Below are 20,171 nucleotides of genomic sequence, written 5' to 3'. Positions count from 1 at the left end.
ACACACATAAAACATGATGTCAGGCCTGCTAGCAGTTAGATACATTAGTGAGCCTATCATTTGACGATAGAGCGTGATATCGACAGCTGGTTTGTCTAGGGATGGAGTTAGCTTGGTGCCGAATGCCATTGGGACTTTGACTTTGGAATCTCCCATCATGCCAAACTTTGCTAGGAGATTCTTCGTGTAAGCTTCCTGATTGATAAAGATGCCTTCGGGTCCCTGTCTGATATTTAAACCAAGGAAAAAGTTAATAGGACCCATTGAGCTCATTTCAAACTTAGTCTCCATCAGCTTTCTGAATTCAGCTGTTAGGCTGGGATTCGTTGAGCCAAAGATGATGTCATCGACATAAATTTGAACTATCATAAGGTGGTTACCTTCCTTTTTGCGAAAGAAGGTTGGGTCAACCGAACCTTGTTTGAATTTAGACATCTTTAAAAATTTTGTTAGCGTTTCATACCAGGCTCTCGGAGCTTGTTTAAGGCCATACACAGCTTTATCCAGAATGTAGCAATGATTTGGATATTTTTCGTTCACGAACCCAGGAGGTTGCTCCACATACACCGTTTCTTCGAGTTCTCCATTAAGAAATGCACACTTGACGTCCATTTGGAAAACTTCAAAGTTTTGTGGGCAGCATAAGCAAGAAATATTCTTACAGATTCAAGCCTAGCCACAGGAGCGAAAGTCTCTTCATAATCAATCCCTTCCTCCTGACAGTATCCCTTTACAACCAGACGAGCCTTGTTCCTTATAACATTCCCTTCCTTGTCCATTTTGTTCCTAAAAACCCATTTAAGACCAACAACCGAAGCATCTGGTGGAGTTGGAATGAGGCGCCAGACTTTGTTCCTTTCAAATTCGTTCAGTTCGTCTTGCATTGCTTGAACCCAGTCAGAGTGATCGAGGGCAGTGTTAACTGTCTTCGGTTCAACTTTTGATACAAATGAGTTAAACATACAAAACTCAACCTTTGAAAATAAGGATGTCTATTTTGCCTTCAGTTGTGATCTGGTCAGAACCTTCTCAGAGACATCGCCAACCACTTGAGAGATAGGATGATCTCTGGTCCATTTGGTAAGAGGCGGGTAATTCGGATCAAAGGTTGGGTCTAGTTCAGCATTAATCATTTCTTCTGGCTCAGATTGGCTATCGTAGTCAAGCGTCATATCATCATGCTCCCCCTCGATTGATGAACTTTGAGAAATTTGAGGTTCAGAGGTTTCTTGTGATGCCGGAGTTGCAGGCGTTGTGGCACCTTCGGTTGGAGAAGCACCTTCGGTTGCAGTTGTAGAGCTTGGCTCCCCCTCGATATTTGAGCTTGGCTCTCCCTCGACTTGTGAGCTTGGCTCCCCCTCGACTGAAGCATCATTGGATGGAGGTTCATCAGAAGTCGATCCTCCTTCATTCATTCTCCTGGCAGCTTCTTCGACAATTTGCTTCATGTGGTCGACCTTGTTGTCTGCTGCACCTGCTTCTGAGAGAGAAGCTTTCTCAGGTTCGTCAAAGAGCTCCAGAAATTTATCGTATAAATTAGCGATCGAGACTGTGACTTGCCCAGTTTGAGGAAAGATTTCCCCAGCGGTGTCTTCTTTGGCTTGTAGCTTTTTGACATAGCCATCGTCAAAGGTCACGTAATATGTCTCTTCAATTTTTCTTGAACGCTTGTTTAGGACCCTGTATGCCTTAGATGTGAGAGAGTATCCCAGAAAGATTCCCTCGTCGGCTTTGACGTCGAACTTGTTGCGGTGTTCTTTAGAATTAAAGATGAAACACCGTGAGCTGAACACGTGGAAAAATTTCACATTAGGCTTTCTGTTGTTGAGAATCTCGTATGGTGTGAGCGTGAATCGTTTGTTGAGATAAGACCTGTTTTGTGTAAAACAAGCAGCAGAAATAGCGTCAGCCCAAAAATAAAGAGGTAAGGAAGCGAAACTTAGCATAGTTCGGGCAGCTTCACACAAAGATCGGTTTCGTCTTTCGACAATTCCGTTCTGTTGTGGTGTGTAGGGAGCTGAGAAGTTGTGACTTATTCCCTTTTCTGCAAGAAATTCTTCAAACTCCCTGTTCTTGAATTCAAGACCATTGTCGCTTCTGATGTTGCGAACGACCTTCTTGAGCTGTACTTCAATCTGCTTGATGAACATTTTCAGCTTATGAGTCGCTTCAGATTTGAGCTTTAGAAAGAACACCCACGTAAATCGTGAAAAGTCATCAACAATAACAAGAATATACTTGCTACCACCGATGCTTTCGATAGATGAAGGACCACACAGATCGATATGAAGTAATTCGAGTGGTTCAACAACTTTTGTGTTAATTATAGATGGGTGACTTTGACGACTCTGCTTCCCCATTTCGCATGCAGCACACAAATGATCTTTATCAAACTTGAGCAATGGAAGACCCCTAACATGACCTCCAGTGACAAGTCGGTTGATATCATTAAAGTTGAGATGAGAGAGTCTTCGGTGCCACAACCAGCTTTCGTCAGATTGAGCTTTTGATAGCAAACAAATAGCTGGGTTCCCTTTGATGGGTTTAAGGTTTAAAGGGAACATTTCACCCTTTCGCTCCGACTTGAGAATTACTTTCTTTGTCTTTTTCTCAATAATTTCAGAACCTTCATCATCGAATGATACTTTGAGACCTGTACCTCCAACAAGCTGAGATACACTGATGAGGTTGTGTTGGAGTCCTTCCACATAAGCCACTTTCCTTATAGTAAAGTCACCATTTGTTATCATCCCGTATCCCTTTATGGTGCCGAAAGAATTATTTCCAAACTTGACATTGCCACCATTTGCAAGAGACCTGTATTCCCTGAGCTCCTCTTTCCTCCCTGTCATGTGACGTGAGTAGCCACTATCGATGTACCATTCTTCGTCGAACTGCTCGTCACTTATAACCTGCAAAAATTAAGCAGATTTAGGAACCCAAAGTTTCTTGGGTCCACGTGAGCTTTTCATGGGAACAGGAACAGTAAGTGAGATGTCAACTAGATATGTTCGTTTTATGAGTGTTGTTTCATCTTTCTTTTTAATGGTAAAAACTTTTATCTTATTAGGATTGGGTGCGTTCGGTTTGGACTCTGGTTTGGATTCATTGACCTTCTGTTTGCCCTTTTGTTCAGCTGACGAATGAGATTTTTGAGAACGAACAGAATTAGCTTTAGAGCAAGATGGAGATGAATTGGTGGAAGTAGAAGAATTAGAAGAACTAGAAGGAGTGGGTTTGGATTGAGAGGACTTCTTGGCTGGAGACTCTAGGTGACCCTTTTGCTTTTGATCATTGGAGGGACTGACCTTAGAGTTTTGATCTTTTTTGACTTCAGAACCGAACCTTTGCATTCGGTTGGAATCGTTCTTTGAACTGAACCTTTGCTTTCGGTTGAAGTCTTTCTCAGAACCGAACCTTGGCTTTCGGTTGTTGTGACTCTCAGGTTTTCCGACAGGATTGTTTTCATACTTTAGATTTTTGTCTTGATGTGAGAAGTATGCATTCTGGGATTGCCAGAATTGTCTCCTTTCAGAGAGATTCTTCCTGTATCTTTGGTTCCTTTCTCGTTTCTTATTCCTCATCTGCTTTGGTTGATGATGAATATTTGCCTTCATTTTCGGTTTTTCCTTGGCTGGTTCCTTTTGAACTGAAGGAGTTTCACTTTGAGCTGAGGGAGTAGAGGGAACGTCTTCTTTTGCCGAACTTTCATCCTCCAGAGGAATGTCTTTTGCACCACTGGCGCTTGGCTCATCGAAATTATCTGGCTTATTCAAGGGTTCAGGTATGTATCTACCTTTACTCATCCAGGAAGTTCTTTCTGACAGGCCTACTGTTTCATTAGCATTATCGATTGGAGCCGTCCAGAAGAACTCATCACAGCCATCAGCATTGTCTTCGTTCACAATAGCCGTGAGTTCAGCCGCCTCCAGTGACCTTGTATACTTGATTCAGAGTGGTCCTGACCTTTTGATACACAACTGCTTTCTCTACTAAGATCGGGTACTTTTGTTGGGACAATCGAGCGAACTCCACTGAATTTTCAGAAATTAGATTCTTGTGGTTTTCAGGTTCGCTTTTTACAAATTCTGAGCAGTCAACCATGTCCTCTACAGAAATTTCACTCATGTTGTCGTCCTCGTTAAGCTCAGATGCATTTTCAACATCAATTTTGTTTTCTGAGCTTACGTTGGCGTTTAAAGAGTCAAATTTTTGTACGGTTTCGGTTCTCAGTTTAAGTCTATCATTTTCATCCAAAAGGTTTTTAAGCATGTCCTTGTGGTCCTTGGATTTAATGAAGGACTCAATTTTGTCCAGTCCATACATGTAGGTCGGATTGACATCATCAGACGATATCACACTCTCACAATTATAGGCTTCAGCATCGATTTCATCCTCCTTAAACTCAAGGAAGGGCAAAATCATGCGATGGATCTTTTGGCCTATTTCACAGTCCAAGTGAAGCTGAGTAATATTATAATATAGACATTTTGCAATTAAACAAAAAACATTCCGTTGTTTTAACAACTTTAAATTGTCTCGTTGTAAATAAATGTTTTCGTCTTTTATTTTAACTAATTCAGACTCCTTCAACTCGATCCACATGCACCGCTCCTCACTCTTCGATGACACCCTGCTTAATTGATCAGTTAGGTTAGAATTGGTGACTCGAGTTTGAGTTAAGCTACTATCTAGATGAGAAATTCTTGTATTAACATTTTTTAGTTCTTTCTCATATGAGGATTGTGGTACTTTACATGAAATGAAAACCGATTGTACCTTCTTTATCAGTTCATCAAGCTCATTGAACTGCTGGCTGAGTGGTTTGGTCGTAAAGCACATGTCCTCCTGCACCTTCGGTTCCTTGCTTCCACTATCGGTGTTGTATCCCCTCATCTGAGATACATCAGACACCATGAAGCATCTTCCTCCACTGCTCTCCTCCTTTGCCACATAAGCCTTTCCATGAGTAGGCTTTCTCACTTCATCGTCTTCTGAGTCAGTAGACCAAACTTCCGTGCTACCGAACTCGTCATCAGCAACCGAACCCTGCACAATAAGAGCATTCATAGAAGGGTTAGCGGTAGACTTCTTCTTTCTCATCTCATCCAACCTTTTCTGCAACACAGCTTCCTCATCATTTTCATCATCCTTTTCAACCATCTTCTTAAGAACACAATCTTTAGCATAGTGGTTTTTCCCACCACAGTAGTAACAGCTTACTCCAGAATCACCATCAGCCTTCGGTTCCTTCTTGGGCTCTTCAACCTTCGGGTCATTGTTAACCTTTTCTGAACTGTAACTCCCCTGCCAGTTTCGGTTTTTATTGCTGGGGAATCTCTTCTTTATGAACCCCTTGGGGTTAGACACCATCATAGTATAATCCTCAGACGTGAGGTCATACTCCTCCAAGTTAAGGTCTTCATCCTCCACCGCAGCTTTACTCTTTGATAGGAGGGCCAACGAACTAAGGCTTGAAACAATGTTTTTCTCCTGCAGTACAATCTTCTCCTGGGACTTGAGAATACCCACCAGTTTCGCCAAAGAGTATGATTTAAACTGCTCATGGGCTTTGACTGTAGACACCACTGCTCTCCATTCAGACCTCAGACCATTTAAAAATGTAACCTTCTGCTCGATAAGCTTCCTTTCGATGTCATGTTTGATCATCTTGCTGAGAAGATGATTGAAGCGATCGAACGTCTAGGTCACTGTTTCTTCGGCTCCTTGCCTGAATTCTCCAAACTCAGATAAGAGCAAGGTTTGGATAGAATGTTCAAGATCCTCGTCTGTAGAGTACAGTTCGCGAAGTCTATCCCAAACTTCCTTTGCCGCCGTGCATGAGCTGACCAACCTAAAGGTGTCGGACTGAAGGGCGAATCTGATTAACCTTAACGCCTTGATATTGCACTGGAATTTGTCCTTTTCGTCTTGTGCAATATCTTTAACATCCTTCAGCAGATCATTGTACTCCTTTTGAGTTTTAATAATCCTGGACGTTGCTGAATGAGAAAACGGTCCATTAATGATAGCTTCCCATATGAGGTATCCATTATCCTCAGATCCTATCACGTAGTCTTCGAAGTGATGCGCCCAGACTTCATAGTCATGGGTATATAGGATTGGAATCTTTGTCGTCGAACCGATGCTGTTGGAAATATTGATAGGATTTGATTGCGACTCGTCCATTATGATCGAAAAAACCTGTTAAAAGATCAGACTTGTAATAACTCAGATTAGGGCAAAACAATAAATATCAAGATACGTCAATAATGAGATGACGGCTCAATAAATATTATTAATTGCGGAAAAACCCTAATTGTAACCTTTTCACAGAAAAGATGTGTATCGATTACACAGCCTCCTGCTCTGATACCAATTGATGGGATTTAAAACCTTTAATCTATGAAGATCGATTAGATCTTAAACAGGTAAGTAAATATAAAACTGTAAGAACACGAAAATAAGAACAAGACAAGAGTGAATCAAACGTGTCGAATGATTAAATAAAATCCTCAGAAGAGCTCGATTAAGAACATCAACTGTAGAGGATTGGTAGGTTACAAGAACGATTAAAGAAATCTGTAAAACTATTGTTACGCTCTAGAATAATCGTTGAATCATTAACCTAATATGCATGCAAGCATATACTTATATATTAAATATAATGGGCTCTCGGTTGGACAGGCCCAAACCGGAATACAAATAAAATAAATAAACAGACGAGCCCAAAGACGCAACACTTGAGCAAATCTTCAACCCAAGAGACCAAATGGCCGAAATCTTCATGCCAAGGGGTCTATTTATACTTATGTCTGCTAGGGTTTTAAGAGAAACCCTAATTTGACTGCTTAATCCTTAAGCAACCCATGGAATCCTTCTAGAATGCTCCTTTGGACGAATTCTCTATGGGCTTCCCATAGAATTTGTCCAACCTTATTCCAAGGTGATCCATCGCCCTAATTACAACTATCATTGATTTGGAATATCAGTCTCTGTTCTTTTAATCAGTCTCTTTTGATCACTAAATTAATTTCAAAATAATTTATGATCAATAATAATTAAATAATATGATTTCTCAATTAATATATTATTCTTATAATATATTAATAAATCGTCTATCAACATTTTTCTCATAATTTATCCAGTCAAGTTGCTATAGTCAAGGCAACCCAAAAGGACCATGCTACTATCAGGTCAAGTACATACCAATTATAGTTATGGGCTTAGACACCAAATCCAAAAATAGCTTCATCAAATCAATCAACCCGATTACCTATTTCCGTTATCCTCACTTTCTGTCCCTAAAGCATCTAATTCTGGGGACCTATCCTAAGGAATATCTTTAGGATAGACAATAAGGCTCAGGGGATTCCTTAACAGTATATGTCAATAAGGCAACCGTGGGGGGGGGGGGGGGGGCAGTACACCTGGTGAACACTTAGTTCAAAAACACCTATAGGTTGCGAGCCAGCTAGCATTCCGTTGGATTGTTTAGAATAGTCTGTGGTCATCATCTATACTCCGCTAGACGACTAGATCATCTTTAAAGTCAAGGCCTCTCATCATCTATTTCATATTTCATCTACCCATCTTTTACCCAATATATTTATAGGTATAAAAATACATATATAGTTTAAATCAAGTATAACATGTATAAATCATTCATCTAGCATAGATATCAGGAACACAAATAATATGCACATATAGCATGTAATTATCTTAAATACTTTATATCTATGTGTAAGATGAAAGTAATTATGTGCTCACTTGTTAAAGTGATGACTCAAATGTTGGACAACGCTTTGCTTCAACACTTTGCTTTTCGTTTGATATGACCTAGGTTCAATTATCTCTAAGTCTTAGTTTACTATCTCTTATGACTAATTAATAGTCTAGATTTCTCAACAATCCCAATGTCTACTGATATATAGCTGATAAGAGATAACCATGTAGGATCATATTGGAGGTAGGGTCCGTTTGGTATACAAAGTATACTGTTTAGAAATCCCACTTTAAACGCCTCACTAAATCCATCCTAGACATCATCCTCGTAAATAGATCAGTCAGTAATATGACGTTGGAACTATCGACAAATCTTATTTAAAAAATCATAACAACGACTATGAATTTAAATATAAATTACACTAAAATAGAATAGAGTGTAATCTAACTTATACAGATTCCCTAGATAAAAATTTGTAAATTGCATTGGAAGAGTTCCTATTTTATAACTACTACTTGTTAGACACTCAATGATTGTAGGGCTTCGTCGGGATACTAAAACTAGGGGAAAATGGCTAGTAATCGAAGAATGTCGAGAGATATGAGTTGTAGAGGTGAGGAAAGTGGACATGAGACTTGAGGCTATTTATAGGGTGAATTTTACCAATACGCGTCGCATATAGGGGTGTGCGCCGCTCACCTTAGTCCACCCGTTGGCTGACACGTGTCCAATTTTGGCTGGAGCCACGTCACCCCCTTCTAGAAGGTATGAGCGTTGCGCACATGTGCATGGCGAATTTTTAGAATTTCAAAATTGTGTAACTTCTTCATACAGACTTTGTTTTTGACATACTTTATATCCACGTGTAGCTATCGACGAGATCTACAACTTTCATTTAGACTCCCTCAGCTGGTTTTGACTTTATTTATTTTACACAGGCTTAGATTGTTAAAGTCCGTGTAAAATGCATAACTTTGTCATTTGACGTCCGTTTTCGACTGTCTTTATAATGTTGAACTTTTATCAATGAGATCTTCAACTCTCGTTTAGATTATTTCGGCTAAAAATCGACCAATCTAAAATTCAATTTCTGAGTTGTATACTACTATGCTGAATGTTAGAAAAATCATAACTCCCTGTAACGAAGTCAGATTTTGGCGTTCTTTATATATATGCTCTCGGTTTAATCACTACTTTGACTTTCGTTTAGATTACTAAGTCTGAAAAGCGGTTTATCTCTGATTCACTATTTACGATATCCGTAGCCGTATCAGGTCAAACATGAAACTTCAACGAATCATAACTCATTTGTTATAATTCGGATTCAAGTGTTCTTTATGTATCTGGAATCCTTGTCACGACTATTTCAACTTTCATCAAGGATATGCATCCTAATTATTACTCTATTTAAACGTGTATTTTATTCTTATTTTATTATGTTGTTATAGGCACGTATACTACAAATAACTACACATGGAACACATAATATTCACAAAATTTTCCTTTATTATACCAAATAGGTTACCATTACTAACCCTAACTATTATATCATCTTATTAATTGCCTAGGGGGAAACACGGGTGTTATACATTATCGTTCCCTCTACGGGTAACCATATTCATTCAATTGTATCCACAATTTATTCATCCTTTCAGAAACATCTTGATGATCCATCGTATTTTCAAGATAAAGCTATTTTGTTCCCTACAAACGAACAAGTCGATGTTATCAACGACTACATGTTCGAATTGATGAAAGATGAAGGGAAAACGTATCTGAGTTCAGATTCTTTATGTGATATTGAGGAACAAGATTCTTTTGAGGAATCAATATACTCTTCAGATGTGTTGAATGGTTTTAAGACTTCCGAAATTCCTAACCATAAACTTCTTCTAAAAAAGGTGTTTCGGTCATGTTACTTCGTAATATCGACCAAACCAAAGGACTGTGCAATGGTACTAGATTACATATCGTAAGGCTTGGAAGACACATCATTGAAGCCCAAATCATATCTGGTAGATTTTTCAATGACACCACTTATATACCTCGCATGAAATTAACCCCGTCCGATAAAAGAATTTCATTCCATTTTCAGCTGATGCAATTCCCTGTAGCTGTTTATTTGCTATGTGTAACGCTTGAATCTTCGTAAGTTACTTTCTTGACCTTGCATTATTAAATTGTCCCATTTTTACCCTTGAGTTGTACGCGAGGTGTACAACAAGGTACACTTCGCGTACAAGTGACGAAGCAAGTATGCAAGGCATACAAAGTGGTATGCTTAGCGTACTCATGCAAAGGTGTGATCGGGGTCCCGAATGCGTACGCGGGGCGTACGCAAAGTTTAATGAAACCCTAATTTTAGGGGTTGGCCACTATATAAGCATCCTTATAGACTTGAAACCCTTATTTTATCAGCCTCCTTGTCCCGTATAACCTGCATTCGAACCCTAATTCCATCTTGTATGTTTTTGAGCTTAGAAGGCCATTTTGAGGTGTATTTTAGTGCTTTGAAGGAAGGTGTACATCCTTGAAGCTTCATTGAAGGAATGAAAGCTTATAGATCCAGAACCTTATCATCTTTTGGCACTCGTTTGAGGTATAAAGTCTTGAAATTGATGCTTATTAGCTTAGATCTCTTTTGGTTTGGGTTTATGGACCATTTTGGTCCCATTGATGAGATCTTATGAGCCCACGTCATTTTTGAAGCTTGAAGTTGCCACTCTTGGTGTTATTTTGGTCCTTGAGTCATAAAGTTGCCATCTTTGCGGTTGAGATCCATCTATGCATATAGGCCATTTTTTATGGAAGTAGAATGTTATATTTTGAGTTTGGGTTCATTTGGGGCATGCAAAGTCACTAAGTCAATGACTTTATGGATCTATACATCGATTAGGACTCAGATCTGTGGTTTGGACATTTGGGCTAAGCATTAAGTGCTTAATAGAGGAGTACGTTAGGCGTACAAGTCTGTACGCGCAGGGTACAAGCCAACAAGCATGTACGCCCTGCATACTCAGTCAGAGTGGGCTTCGCATATTTGTGGCTCGGTTTGGGCCATTTCTTGGACTTAGTTGCTTTGGGCCTTAGGTAGCCATCTAAAATCAGGCTTTTGGACTAAGGATATTATTGGGCTTTAGGGATAGGCCCATTAGAATGGCTTAGGCCTAATTTGGAAAATTGGGCCATAAGTGGGCGTTGGGAAGATTATTTAGTGTTGGGACTTTTATATTGTGGAATTTGGCCTTAGTCATGAATCAAATTAGGCCAAGGGTGAAATGGTCATTCTACCCCAAGTATGGATAATTGGATATTAACTGAAACCCAATTATTGATTGGGTGTTATTTTGTACTGATAGCTCGAGGAGTCGTCAGGGCAGCAATTAGGGATTTCTTATTGTGAGATTCAACATTTGAGGTGAGTTTCCTCGTTAGGCTTCAGTGGGTCTAAGGCACCAATGTCGGTCCTCTTTGATTATGTTAGGATGCTAGGAGTCTACGTGACCCTTGCATGTGTTATGTGCTGCTATGTATACCGGACGGGGCTCAATGCCAGGCGAGGCCTGAGGACTGGAACATATGCTAGTGTTTATGATCATTATGTGTATTAGCATGATTATGTGATATTGATTGTATGTGTATAGCAGGTGAGGCCCGGTGACAAGCGAGGCCTGAGAATAACAGATCTGTAAACCGAGCGGGGCTCGATGTCGGGCGAGGCCTAATGTCGGGCGCGAGCCTAGTATGTGATTTATTATGTATGGTATGAGATAGTTTGGGAAACTCACTAAACTTTGTGCTTACTGTTTTCAGTTTATGTTTCAGGTACTTCCAGATGCAAAGGGAAGAGCTCGAGTTGACTTCATCACACACACCATTGGGATTCCACATATGATATTTTACTCCAATTTTTGTGACATTTGATACATTGGTTATTTTGAGATGTATGGTTGATATTTGGAAATACTATTTTATCTATTTTAAAAATTAAATTTTTGGGATGTTACAAGTTGGTATCAGAGCCTTGGTTTAAGGGATTCGGGCACACTCTCGGGTGTGTCTGAACTCAAATTAAGGACGTGGTAGAATTTTCAAAAGAAAAACATTTTATAAAATAGGATTTCTAAAAAGAGATGAAGGTTGTGGTGCATGCAATCGACCGAGCTCAAGTAAGTTTTACCAAATTACCCATACATGTTATTTGATATGCTTGAATCTGTGAATTTGTGAATCAAATGCTAGTTAAGGCTAAGGATCTGATCAGTTTTACATGGTAGAATGCTAGGAGAGATGCCTTTATATGCCTGTTGTATGAGCTTGTAGACTTGCATGCTAGTACTGATCAGTCAGTGATAGAATGACCCTAATTAGGTTATGCTTGATTTTGATACTTGATGCTCGAATGCTGCTTGCTTTGTGCTTTTAGGAGTCCTAACTAGCTTCAGCTAGCTAATAAACGAATATGTTAAGTTACATATCATGTGAACTAAATAATTTTAGAAGGTTAGGTTTTAACTATATTGCGCATCTCTTGCTTGAGTCCAACTTTTGTAGTGTGAGACCTCTCATTTGAAGAATTATCTAGTTTTAGTGATATGTGATGGTATTCACGAGTTAGTTAGAAGGTGATAGCGGGGATTCCTTATGCAGCTGATGGCAGAGATTGGTGTGGAGTTTCCTAGGAAAACCTAGGAGAAGATCTAGTGTTGGGAGCCTTATCTGTGAGGGAAGGATAGATGGATTTAGAGCAACCTGATTGAGTCAAAGAAATTCTTGAGGAAAGTACAGATAGATGTGAAAGGTAGTATGCGCTCGTACTACTGGAAAGCAGAGGATCCGTACTCGATTCAAGGAGGGCTGCGATAAAATCAGGAAGCTTGTAGGGTTGTGATTCCCGGTATATTTTGATGTGTATTCTGATAGTTTTTGTGGTTTATTTTCAATATGGTGTTATTGCGAGGCTGACCAATCGGCAGTTCTGGTGCCGGTGAGGGTTCAAGCTTAGGATCTGGAGTCGGGCAGCTCGATGAATAGACTAGGGAGTTTCTCTCGTCAGAGATTACTTGTTGCATTCTCGATTAGACTCCTATGATCTTTGGCTCGGTCAAGGAGGGTATCTTGGAGGTTTTGGAGGATCGATTGAGCTCGTTTCGTTATGAGATGATGGCTATTGTAGGAGCTCGATCTTTTACATTTAGGGAGTTTTGGGCTTGTAAAGCTCCAGACTATCATGGGGAGAAGGACCCCATTACGAGCAGGCGTTGGTTAGCAAATGTTGCTAAAACTTTCCACACCAGTCGTTGTCCCGAGGGGGACAAGGTCAGACTAGCTTCCTGCCTTTCGAAGGACAGGACTCGAGACTGGTGGGAGGAGGTAGGTAGTGTTGTGGGTGATGATGTTGTTGATGGGATGACATGGGATGATTTTTCGGCCAGGTTTTGAGCTAAGTTTGCACCGATTATTGAGGTGCAACAATTGGCGCAAGAGTTCCAGGATCTTCGCCAGACTACTGAGACAGTGGATGAGATCATCACTATGTTCAGGGAGAGGGCGTTTCTGGTTCCGCAGTATATGGCGGACGAGGAGATGAAGAAGACCCGATATCATGAGATGCTGAGCAGTGACATCCGACAGTTTGTGAGCCGATCCAACTGCAAGACGCTGGAGGATATGATAGCTCGAGCCAGGGATAGGGATATTGACTTGGAAATGGAGAGGAAGAGGAAGCCAGATGAGGTTTAGACATCAGGGGGTTTGAGCAAGAGGCCCAAGGTATCAGATTCCAAATCGAGGGGCCATCAGGGCCGAAGACGTCGTGATAAGTGCGACAGGACGCACCAGGGTGCGTGCAGTAGTGGTAGTTATGGCTGCTTCAAGTGCAGCCGTACCGGTCATTATAACAGGGATTGTACTGCTACCACCACCCAAAGGATCAAATCTGATTTTCTTTCATTGCAATCAGAGGAGCCACAAGAAGGCCCAATGTCCGAGTTTGGCTGCAGTAGGACCAATGTCAGTACCCGCTCCTGCGACTTTGAGGATTATTGATGGCCGTCAGGGCCAGGTAGATGCGCTTGCAGCGAAGAGCAGGGCTTTCCAGCTGGCAACAAGGGATGCGCGTGCAACTCCTGATGTTGTGACGGGTATGTATCTTCTCTTTATCTCTTTATTTATATTGAATTGTTGCTTATGTTTATGTGTTTTATTTTAGGATCGTTCCTTGTGAACGGTATGTCTTCTTTGGTATTATCTGATTCGGTGTCTACCCGATCATTTTGTGTTGCTTGTGCTTAGCAAGAGATTTGCTGGAGCTCCGGGGGAGCTGGATCGTCCTCTTGATGTAGAGATTGTTGATGATAAGATAGTTGGGGTTGCGAGAGTTCATCGGGGTTGTACTCTCCAGTTGTTCAGCGAGCGGTATCCGGTTTCGTCTGCATGGGAACAAGGTCATCGTGGGTATGGATTGATTGAGCCATAATGGGACAGTGATCGACTTTGAGTAACAGTTAGTGCGGGTTTGGACCCCAAGTTGGGGAGAGTTGGTGATTCAGGGTGAGAGACCGTAACATGGGCCGGTTATATGTTCTACAGCGAGGGCCAGACGCTATCATCATTAGGGTTGCTCGAGTTTCTTCGCCTATGTCATGGATACCCGGGATAGGGGTAAGTCGAACGTGGAGGATGAGCCGATTGTGCGAGATTATCTGGATGTGTTCCCGGTAGATTTGCCAGGGGTATCTCCAGAGAGGCAGGTGGAGTTCATGATTGATTTGGTTCCAGGTGCGGCTCCGATAGCCAAAGCACCGCATCGGCGGGCTCCTCCCGAGATGTAAGAGTTGTCTACACAATTACAGAAACTGTTAGACAAATGATTCATGTTACTATTTTTAGCAAAGAATACAAGATGCAGAATAAGTTTTTCTCTGGAAATAACAATTTTTCTATTGTTCATAACAAATTTTTATATTTATATTTTTTTCCTCAAGAAATTTTAATTTAATAGTTTTTATTCTTTAAAATTTTAAAGTTAAATTGTTGGTATTTTAAAAGTTGCAATTTTAGTCTCTTTCTATATTGAAAAATTATTTTTTGTTTTATTACATAAACTTTTATTTTTATAGTTTTTGTTTTTATCAATTACAAATAAACTTTTCGGCACCATAACTTAAATATTAGTTTCTTATAAATTTCATATCCCATTAACAAATATGATTTTTTAGTTTTTTTTAGTTTGACATAAGATTCATATTATTATTTTTTTCATTACTTCATAAAAAACACTATTTTAATATTATAACATTAAAGTATATCTTTTATATATTTATAAATTAACTTATTTTTTTAAATATTTTTTTATAAATTAATATGTTGATAAGACCATATTAATAGTTTATAGTAACTTATAAACTAATTTTTAAACAAACTATTTAAAAGTAATTTTTTAATAAACTACCTTTTTTCTTTAACATTCGAAACACATTTTTATACTCTTGACTACAAAAATATACATATTTTTGTCATTTTGTTAATAATTTAATATAACAAACTTTGCATGTTTTAACATTTTCCCTAAAATTTTGCCAACTTGTGAATAATGGTATGGCAAAGAGTGGATAAAACAACTTCCGACCCACCCAGTCTTTCATCTATTTAATCAACCCCCCTTCACGTATCCCATTTCTCTCCTCTCTCTCTCTCTCTCTCTCTCTCTCTCTCTCTCACGTCAGCCACCACCACCCACCGCCAGATCTTCAAATCGAAAAGCATCTCCTCTATCTCTTCGGCCACCGATTCAGCATTTTTCAGCAGCTGATTGCAAAATTCAGTGGTTGAACGTTTGCTTGTGTCGAAGAAGATAGTGGAGGTGCCAAGCTTTTTTCAGTTCACGGTGGCGGTGGCGTTCGACTTCTAGGTTTAGGGTTTCCCTGAATTGGATGAGTAAGGTGGTGGTGGTGGTTTCTTTCTTTGTTTCCAGAGAGATTTTAGATTGTGTTAGGGGAGAGTGTGGTTTGGTGATTCATAGTCGCGGTAGGTGGGATAAATGTGGCTGATTTAATTATTCCTTTCCCAATTCCGGCATCAATCGCTACTACCCTTTTGTTCTCGTTAGGTTTTCTTTGATTTTTTCTACTATTCCGTTAGTTTGTGGGGTTCTCTTGATCTGATTTCCAGAAACAGGAATTACACCTTGTGAGATCAATCTCAATTTTCGGACGATTACGATGCAACAAGATCCGCGCAGAAAGGTTTAACTTCATTCAACTTAATTTTTCATTCGATTCATCTTCGTGCTCAATTTCATTTCCAATTTTGTAATTTCGAACATCAGAGATCTAATCTGTACCCTTTTAACTGAATTTTGAAACTGGAGCGGTTATAAATTATAATTGCCAGTTGATAGAAATATTAAGCCGGAACTGCACTATAATTCGGTCTTGAAATTTCTAACTTCTAGAGGTCAATGCTTCCGATTCTTTCCTAACATAAAATCGCTTATCATTTGAGATTTCCAACTCCAATTGTGGATCAATGAGTTAAGTATCTATGATTTGATCTTGTAATTGTTACTTTACAGAATCCAAAAGAGGTTGAATTCTTCACGGAGTATGGTGAATCAAATCGATACAAAATTTTGGAGATCATAGGGAAGGGAAGTTATGGAGTCGTTTGTTCAGCTATCGACACACACACCGGGGAAAAGGTTGCAATCAAGAAAATAACCGACATATTTGATCATGCATCCGATGCTATTCGAATTCTGCGTGAAATCAAATTGCTAAGGCTATTAAGGCATCCTGATATTGTTGAAATTAAACGGATCATGTTACCACCATCAAGACGAGCCTTTAAAGATATTTATGTAGTATTTGAACTCATGGAATCCGATCTTCACCAAGTTATAAAAGCCAATGATGACTTGACACATGAACACCATCGTTTTTTCCTCTATCAAATGCTACGAGCTTTGAAGTATATGCATACAGGTAAAATAAATTAAGTTTTAAAAAAATCTTCAAGAAAACGATGGCCCACTTGGGAAAACGACAATAAAAAGTAAATGAAAGTAACAAATTTGTAAAAAGTTAAAGACTTGATATGATACTTTCTTTTAACTCGTTTTTTCTGTATTACTACTGATGAACTAACGAATCTTTATGGATTCAGCAAATGTTTATCATCGAGATCTTAAACCGAAGAACATATTAGCAAATGCAAATTGTAAGCTCAAAATATGCGATTTTGGATTAGCTAGAGTTGCATTTAATGATGCCCCACAAGCCGTTCTTTGGACAGTAAGTTTTTTTATTTTTTTATTTTTTATTTACATTATATAACTCTTTAAAAATATACATTTACACAAGGGGTTTTCGTAATTCCTCAGGATTATGTGGCAACAAGATGGTATAGAGCACCCGAGCTATGTGGATCATTTTCTTCAAAGGTATATATACATATATATTATTAGCTGTTGTTTTTTAGAATGTAAAAAACCGCATGCTCTTATTCTTTCTAAAAGATCTTGAAAAAACTAGTTTATTTACTTTTGTTATGGTAAAAATGAAAGGTTAGAAAAGCTTATAGGTTATTTTGTAAAAATTACTCATATAACCTTATGTGGAGCATATTTTGTCTTTTTCAGAGATGTATGCTGCTGCATGGGAAAAAGAATGATTCTTGAGAATTGAGATATGTCAGTAAATATATGATTATAAAGTTCTTTGAGTCAATCTTGAACACTGTTAATTCCATTTCTATCTGATTTTAGTTAGTTTTAGATTTGAATCAATCTTTAAGTGCTATCATGAATGCTTTTATGTTTTTCTGATATCCCGATTTTGTGTTTTTCTTTTTTTAATTTATTAATTGTGAACTTTTTAATTGCAGTATACTCCAGCTATTGATATATGGAGCATAGGGTGTATTTTTGCAGAAGTATTGACAGGAAAACCACTTTTCCCTGGTAAAAGTGTTGTTCATCAGTTAGAATTAATAACCGATCTTCTCGGGACACCATCAGCAGATACCATTTCTGGAGTATGACTCTTCACCTTTTTTTTTTTTTTTTTTTTTTTTTTTTTTTTATAAAAACTTGGGTAGTGTTTGGTGTGGTGGAATCGGGAAAGGAAAGGAATGTTTCATTCCATTGGAATTAAGAAAAGTTGTTTGTTTTGGATGATGGAATGGATCATTCCATTCCTGAAGGAATCTGATTCCTTCCATTTAGTTAATTTTCGTTACTTAGGTGTTGGAAGTTTTTTTCGTTTCATCATGGAATGGAATTAAAAAAACAGGGTATAACCGATTTTCTTTATAAATTTTTTAACGATACAAATTTTATTCAAGAATTTCATGTTTTTTAATTAGAATAAAATCTTATTTTATAAAAGTAACTACTGTTTTTTTCGTAATTATGATTTTATTTGGGGTTTTAATGAAATTTCATAGTAACTAGAAAAATGTAATGAGAGGTTTTATCATGGTTAATTTCTTTGTTTTGTAAACATGATTCTTATTTTATCTCCTTTTTTATCCAACATAGGTTCGTAATGACAAGGCAAGAAAGTACTTAATGGACATGCGTAAAAAGCAACCCGTTCCATTTTCACAAAAATTCATAAACATCGACCCTTTAGCCCTTCGCCTCTTACAAAGAATGTTAGCATTTGATCCAAAAGATCGCCCAACTTCCGAAGAGGTATATTTCATCATCTTATATTTATTAATATTATACACAATATAAGTACTTAGAATATTTTTTATATATTTTTTTTAATTAGGCTTTAGCGGATACGTATTTCAAGGGGTTGGCTAAATTAGAACGCGAGCCTTCGTGTCAATCAATCTCAAAGATGGAGTTTGAATTTGAGAGGCGAAGGGTTACAAAAGAGGACATTCGGGAATTAATATTTCGAGAAATTCTTGAGTATCATCCTCAATTGCTAAAAGATTATATGGCGGGAAATGAAAACACAAATTTTCATTATCCAAGGTATAATAACAATAACATGTTTCCTTGCTAGTATTTTTGTGGGGACTAACATTTTTTTTTGCTTCTGTGTAGTGCTATCGGTCAATTTCGTAGGCAATTCGCGTATTTAGAGGAAAACGGCGGGAAAAGTGGGCCCGCTATGCCTCTAGATCGAAAACACACATCCCTACCAAGATCTTCGGTTAATTCAAGCATGATTGCTTCTAGACCGCAACAAAACACAGTGTCATTTGACAGTAGACGAGTAATAGATAACACAATCACTAGCACTAGCAGTAGAGTAACCGATACTCCGGGAAACGTGCCACCTTACAAGGCGGCTGCCTCCACTACTCGGCCGCCACCCAAGATGCCAACGCCCACCATCGGTAAATGATCTTTCTTCATTGCTGACATACATCCATTTGCCATATCTCATAATCATAATATTTAACAAAGTTCTATCTGACACATCTCATAGTCATAATATCCATCAATTTCTGTCTGTCATATCTCATAATCATAATATGTAAAGCAATATCTGTCTGTCATATCTCATAATCATAATATGTGAAAATATTGATTTTCATTTGAAGGTAATCAAGGAAGAGGGATAGGGCCGGTGGTACCTTATGAAGAAGTGTACGACCCGCGGGTCATGGTTAAAAATACGGTTGCACCACAATATGTATATATGACAACAAACGGGCCGGAACCCGTTAGGGACCCAATGGGTCCAAGCCCACACCCATACCAACAACCAAAATTGAGTGGGGGGATTGTGATCGACCTAAATAGTAACCCGTATTACACCCAACCACCACATGGGCACCATGTGGTGCACACACATGGACACGAGGTGCACCCTCAGGGTCAAACACAGTTCGGTCATGGTCATGGTCATGTAACCGCTAATGCGGCTCATACTGTTGTTCAAATCGGACTTTCTTGAAACATGTTTTATATTTGGGTCGGGTCGGGTTATGGTAACTTGGAAATGGTGTTTAGTTGCTAGTTTCTTGTCTTGTAAATGATGAACTCCATTTAGTGATGAAAAATGAAAGAGTGGTTTTGTTATTGCCTTTTGTTATGTGTCCATTTCAATTGGTTTTTGATTGTTTTAGATGATTTATATTTATACAAAATGGACGCATAGGATGTGATTATATTGAAAAGATAAAAATGCATAAAATAAATCTACTTTGTAAGGAAAACAAAATCTATTATTTTTTCCCCATTTTAGGTCATCAATCTACTTTTCTCTTTTACTAGAATTGGTGACCTATTTGTGCTAAGATAGCTTACAAAGGAATAAAATAGAACTGAGTTGTTACTTTCAATTAAAAAAAAGGTAAATGAATAAAATTTTCACGAAAGTAGGTTGCATTTGTCCCTTTGAAAAATTTGATATGTTGCTTAAAATATAGCGGAAAGGATACATGGCATGAAATAGAATGAATTTAGTCTTTTGGGAAT

The 20,171-nt window shown here is 38.6% G+C and overlaps 1 protein-coding gene across 1 annotated transcript; it reads left to right on the top strand.

The window, feature by feature from the left end:
* The first annotated feature begins 15,394 nt into the window (after window positions 1-15,394).
* Window positions 15,395-19,772, top strand: LOC145074969 (mitogen-activated protein kinase 15-like). Its single transcript, XM_079021278.1, has 9 exons — window positions 15,395-15,972; window positions 16,302-16,710; window positions 16,892-17,019; window positions 17,109-17,168; window positions 17,612-17,761; window positions 18,267-18,422; window positions 18,505-18,716; window positions 18,789-19,084; window positions 19,292-19,772. The coding sequence occupies exons 1-9, from the start codon at window positions 15,949-15,951 to the stop codon at window positions 19,645-19,647; spliced, it is 1,791 nt and encodes a 596-aa protein (XP_078877404.1). The 5' UTR covers window positions 15,395-15,948; the 3' UTR covers window positions 19,648-19,772.
* The last annotated feature ends 399 nt before the right edge of the window (window positions 19,773-20,171 follow it).

This window comes from Lactuca serriola, chromosome 9 (genome assembly GCF_051521515.1).
Source record: "Lactuca serriola cultivar US96UC23 chromosome 9, Lser_US96UC23_V15, whole genome shotgun sequence".
NCBI classification, from domain to species: Eukaryota; Viridiplantae; Streptophyta; class Magnoliopsida; order Asterales; family Asteraceae; genus Lactuca; species Lactuca serriola.
Note: the sequence above shows the minus strand (reverse complement) of the source record. Positions and strands in the feature narration are given on the sequence as shown.

Bases quoted from the DNA above. Each gene is read 5' to 3' on its own strand.
- LOC145074969 (XM_079021278.1), top strand. From the start codon at position 15,949: ATGCAACAAGATCCGCGCAGAAAG. The intron at 16,711-16,891 runs GTAAAATAAATT...TTATGGATTCAG, and splicing joins TTTGAAGTATATGCATACAG to CAAATGTTTATCATCGAGAT. The intron at 17,020-17,108 runs GTAAGTTTTTTT...GTAATTCCTCAG, and splicing joins CACAAGCCGTTCTTTGGACA to GATTATGTGGCAACAAGATG.